The sequence below is a fragment of the Oryzias melastigma genome, linkage group LG2, assembly GCF_002922805.2.
Source record: "Oryzias melastigma strain HK-1 linkage group LG2, ASM292280v2, whole genome shotgun sequence".
In the NCBI taxonomy this organism is placed as follows: Eukaryota; Metazoa; Chordata; class Actinopteri; order Beloniformes; family Adrianichthyidae; genus Oryzias; species Oryzias melastigma.
The window spans coordinates 15648002-15653690 of record NC_050513.1 but is presented as its reverse complement, the minus strand read 5'-3'; the positions used below and the strand labels follow the sequence as shown (position 1 = coordinate 15653690).

General features: G+C 35.7%; 1 protein-coding gene across 1 annotated transcript; it reads left to right on the top strand.

Annotated features, from left to right (window-relative positions):
* The first annotated feature begins 255 nt into the window (after positions 1 to 255).
* pomca (proopiomelanocortin a) lies at positions 256 to 3285 on the top strand. Its single transcript, XM_024289213.2, has 3 exons — positions 256 to 412; positions 2152 to 2271; positions 2608 to 3285. Exons 2-3 carry the CDS (start codon positions 2155 to 2157, stop codon positions 3130 to 3132), a joined length of 642 nt encoding a protein of 213 aa, XP_024144981.1. The 5' UTR covers positions 256 to 412; positions 2152 to 2154; the 3' UTR covers positions 3133 to 3285.
* Positions 3286 to 5689: the final 2404 nt, after the last annotated feature.

Genomic DNA, 5689 nt, shown 5'->3' with positions numbered 1-5689 from the left:
GGCGAGGCGCCGAGGTGGAGATTGAGTTGCTGAAGCTACAACTAAACGTCACAAAAATCTGTGATTGTAAAGACAGAATAAATCAGTTTATTCTGAAAATCTAGAAACCAAATAAAAGTATGCGGATGTTCACGTGTGTGTGCTTCTGTCAGTGTGCGGTGAGTGGACGAGGGAAATCTTTCATTGATTTTTTTCCCATGTTTTTGACCATAAATCCGTGCACACGTCATCTCCGAGTGTGTGTGTTGCTGTTTGTGTGTGTGTGTCCTTGATCAGCAGAATATAAAAGTCAAAGTCGGGTGGCAGCATCAGAGCAGACGGGGATCAACAGAAGTCTTCATTCAGCTGCTCAACCAACAACGAAGCAGCAGCAATAAGAGGAAGAAGAGGAGACAAGAACCCAAGAGCAGCGGTGAGAGTTTTGTTTGTTCGTAAACAAAATTTTAAAATAAAAGTTAATTTTTTATTGCCTGTACTTCTAAACTTAAACAAGACATTGATTTAAAGTACTAATTAACTGATTATTTTTTAAATATATTTAGCTTTTTTAACATTTTGAACATTTGGTTTTAAATATTAAAGGTTACTCAAACTAACTAAAATAAATACTTTATTTTATCTGTTTACTTAAGGATCCTCATTAGTATTTAAAATTGTAACGACAATTCCTCCGGGGTTCACTGCTGCAAAAATGCGTATATTAGTACAATCATTTTTATAATTTAATAATATTTTCAAGGGAAGAAAAAAAATGTGAATTTCTACAAATGTCTGCTCGTTTGAGATCTTTTGAAAAGTTAAAACAGAAATTTAGTCTTGATTTTTATGACAATTTGTAAACTTTTAGGTTGAGTGAATAAAAAAGATAAAAGGTGATAGAACAGGTGCAAAGATGAGAACCTGGCTGTAATGCTTTTATTACAAAATAAAAGCATTAGTTAAAACAAAAGCTTTTTCTCCTGTCAAATAATCTCCAGTTTTACCAAAAAAAGGATTTTGTTTGCTTGACTTTAAAAATAAAAGCAAAAAATAAAAAATAAAAATTCAAACATTTTTTCTTCAACAATAAAATTTAAAAAACTTTTTATTTTAAAATAAAATGTAAAAAGAAATTATACTTTAAAAATAGGGGGCTGGGATTATATAAATTTGCTTCTTACCGCCTTTTACAAGCAATCAATCAAACTCTGTTTGACTTTAGTTACAAATTACGAAATGTAATTATTCAAATGTGACATAAGAGTGTAGCTTTTTTGGTTTTTTATTTTCTAATCAATGAACTTCATTATTTATGTAATGAGTTTGAAATATTTGTGTGTTTAGTCTTGTATTTTTCACTATCTATGCTTGAAGTCAATCAATAAAAAATAAAAAAAGTACTTTAAAAATAAAATGCTGAAAATGTTTAGCTTTAAAAATAGTAATATTATTTAATATTAATATGTTTCTTTAAAAATAAAATGTATTGTTTTTAATTTAAAAATAAAATGTTGGAAATTTTTTACTTTAAGAGATAAAACATAAAAATCACTTTAAAAAATGTTAAAAATATGTAACTTTAAAAAATAAAATGTCAAAAAACTTTTACTTTAAAAATAAAGTGTAAAGAAATTACCTTAAAAATAAAATGTTGGAAAATGTTTACTTTAAGAAATAAAACGTAAAAATACTTTAAAAAAATAATAAAAATGTTTAACTTTGGAAAAATAAAATGTCTTTTTTTTTTACTTTAAAAATAAAATGCTGGCAATATTTTGCTTTAAAAATAAAACATCAAAACTATTTTACTTTAAAAACATAATTTTTATTTTTTTTACTTTAAAAAAAAATGTCGAAAAATTTTACTTTCAAAATATAATGTTAAAAAAGTTACTTTAAAAAATAAAATGTTGGAAAATTTTTACTTTAACAAACTAAATGTTAAAAAAATGTTTTACTTTAAAAAATAAAATGTGAAAAAAATTTTACTTTAAAAATAAAATGTAAAAATAATGTTAAATATAAAATTAAATGTAACAAAAAAGAAATACCTAAAAAATAAAACGTAAAAAGGTTTCACTTCAAAAACATTTCAAAAATAAAAGTAGACAAAAACCAGCTAAATAACTTAAATTGATCTTAAAACGCCTCGTATTGTGTTTTCTGTTCCAGACGATGTGTCCCGTGTGGTTGCTGGTGGCCGTGGTGATTGTGGGCGGGGCTGAAGGAGCGGTCGGCCAATGCTGGAAGCATCCCAGCTGCCAGGAGCTGGACTCAGAGAGCAGCATGACGGTAGAGAAGATCTTTGTCCTCGTAGCAGCAGAGAGCAGCAGACAGTTCTGATCATTCGTTCTGTTTGACTGAAGTCAAATGAGAACTTTTCTTCTTTGTTGGTTGATTTTACTTTCATTTATCAATCTAAAAGCCAGATTTTTTTCAGATTTATAGGCTTTAAGTGAAATAAAATGCAGATTTTGACCAAAAGTACGCTTGTTTCCTGAGAAAATGTGTGGTTTAAGCCCCACCCCCATCAACGTCTCAGATTACAAAAACACAATCATGGGATCTGTTGTTTCTTCCACCTTCAGTCCACTGTGAATCTCCTCTCCTCCCTCCTCCCTCCTCCAGGAGTGCCTCCAGCTCTGCCGCTCTGACCTCACCGCCGAGACGCCCCTCATCCCGGGCGGCTCCCACCTCCAGCCCCCTCCTCCCTCAGACCCCTTCTCCTTCATCTCGCCGTCCCCCCAGACCAAACGCTCCTACTCCATGGAGCACTTCCGCTGGGGGAAGCCCGTCGGCCGCAAACGTCGCCCCGTCAAGGTCTACGCCCCCAACGGCGTGGAGGAGGAGTCCTCCGAGGTGTTCCCAGGCGAGATGAGGAGGCGGGAGCTGGCCAATGAGCTGCTGGCGGCCGCGGCGGAGGAGGAGGAGAGGGCCGAGGAGGCCATGGAGGAGGTGGAGGAGGAGCGTCAGCACCTCCTGGCCGGCCTGCAGGAGAAGAAGGACGGCTCCTACAAGATGAAGCACTTCCGCTGGGGCGGCCCCCCCGCCAGCAAACGCTACGGCGGCTTCATGAAGAGCTGGGAGGAGGAACGGCAGAAACCGCTGGTGACGCTCTTCAAGAACATCATCAACAAGGACGAGCAGAAGTGAGACGGTGTCTCCATGAATGATCAGCACGCAGCAAAGAGTTCTGGTTTGGTTCACAATAAAAGACTCTGAAACTGCTTTGGAGGGAAATGCAAGGATTTTTACTGTTGTAAATAGTTATATTCTTTAAATGAAAAGAGATTTATTTGCAAGCAAGATGAAGCGTGTTTGTCTTTTTTGAAGTTTTCAATTTTGATCTATAAGGATTTTGACATTTTTAGCCAAAAAATTGTTGTTTTCTAGGACATAGTTTCTGCAGAGCGGCAGAAGTTCATTAAATATTTGCCTCTGAGTTGTGGGCGGGGCCATGGGTCCCCTCCCCATTGCTGAGAGCTCTCTGTTTACACATTCGTACACCCTTCACATTCCCAACCTAACGTTAGCCATGTAGTTTTGAGCTAGCTCGGACCAGGAAAACAAAGACATTTTTCGCACTATAAGGCGCACCAAATTATAAGATGCGTCGTCGATAACTTATGGTTTTTAAAAGGCACACTGAACTGTGTTCACATTAACTCGTTTGTAACATGCTACTTGTTAGCCACATTAGAGAATTTACTTCATGTAAAAAAGCAGAAGAATATTGCTAAAACAAACGCTAATGTGACTATGCTAACTCCCGACTTTGTTAGCAACACCAAAGGAAACGAGACAGTCAGACACGCTACACGATAACAACTTTAGAGTTAGCCACTTTAGCATATTGACATTACCTGTAACACCTTGTATTATGTTAAAAACAGACCGATATCGCTAAAATGTTAATGTTAATGTGACTATGCTAACTCCCAACTTTGTTAGCAACAAGAAAAGAGACGAAACAGTCAGACTCCGCAGCACATTAGCCAGATTACAGTGTTAGCCACGTTAGCACATTCACGACATCTGTAACTCCCAACATTCTTGCATCGTGTTAAAAAACAGACTGATCGAGCTAAAGCAAACGTTAATGTGACTATGCTAACTCCCATCTTTGTTAGCAAGACGAAAAGAAACAAAGAATTCAGACACGCTACACAATAACCACTTTAGAGGGTTAGCCACTTTAGCATATTCACATGACCTGTAACACCCAACATGTTTGTATTACGTTAATAAACAGACAGACAACGCTAAAACAAATGTTAATATGACTATTCTAACCCCCAAATTTGTTAGCAACGCAAAAAGAAACAGATAGTCACCGTTACATGTTAGCCACATTAGAGCATCAGCCATGTTAGTGTATTCTCAATACCTTTAACTTCCAACCTGGATTGCAGCACGTAAAAAAACAGACTGATATCACTAAAACAAACGTTAATGTGACAATGCTAACACCCAAGTTAGCAATAAGAAAAGAAACAAAACAGTCAAACTCTGCAACACATTAGCCAGATTAGAGTGTTAGCCACGTTAGCATATTTATGACATCTGTAACTCCCAACATTTTTGCATCGTGTTAAAAAACAGACTGATCGAGCTAAAACAAACGTTAATGTGACTATGCTAACTCCCAACTTTGTTAGCAACACGGAAATAGTCAGTAACCGCTTCATATTAGCCATATTAGAGCATTAGCAACGTTAGCGTATTCATAACACCTGTAACTCTAAACCCGGTTTCCATCACTAAAATGACAGACTGATATCGCTAAAACAAACGTTAATGTGACTACGCTAACTCTCAACTTTGTTGGCAACACAAACAGATAAGAAACAGTCAGACTCCGGTACTCGTTAGCCACATTAGAGCGTTAGCCATGTTAGCATATTCACAACTCCTGTAGCTTCCAACCTGGTTTGTATCACGATAAAAAAAACAGACTGATATTGCTAAAACAAATGTTTAAATGTGACTCTGCTAACTCTAAACTTTGCTAGCAAAGGAATTTATATACAAGGGGTTTTGGATTATAACGCGCACTGTTGTCTTTAAAATATATATATATATATATATATATATATATATAATAAAGCTTTTATGTGCGCTTGTATTGTTAATCTTTTTCCACCTCCTTTTTTTGGCTGCACCTAAATCACAACAATTTGATTAAATAAATGTTCAGAAATTCATTTTTAATCTTAATTTTCCTAATCAATGTCTACATCATGAGAATAATGTAATTCACAGAATTACAGGGAAAACAAAACATTAATAAGGATTGTCAACATCATTTATTCCAGTTTGGCGGGCCAGATTAAATAGTTTATCGGGCAGCACATGTACTTTGTCCACCCCTGCTTAAGAGTCACCAATTAACATGTTTTCGGAGTGTGTGCATACAGGGAGGTCCCAGCTGGGATTCAAACCATGGCCAAAAGTGCTAACCACTGCACCACTGTGCAGCCCCAAGTCGTTTTTGACCCATAAAACTGAGTCACATTTTCAAGAGCGGATCCTAAAGCATTAGTGTGATGATTCAGTGGAAAAAAAGGCAAAATTATTTAATCATGTTGGCAATTTTGTATTACTTTTGTGGTATTTTTTTACTTACTCGTCTATTTTCATGCATTTTTTTTAGAAAAAGTGAGAAGACAAAAAATAGGATAAATGTTTTTCATTTTTATTTGTTAGTGCA

Coding starts and splice junctions, on each gene's coding strand:
- pomca (XM_024289213.2), top strand. CDS start 2,155: ATGTGTCCCGTGTGGTTGCTGGTGGCCGTGGTGATTGTGGGCGGGGCT. Junction 2,272..2,607: donor ACTCAGAGAGCAGCATGACG/GTAGAGAAGATC, acceptor TCCCTCCTCCAG/GAGTGCCTCCAGCTCTGCCG.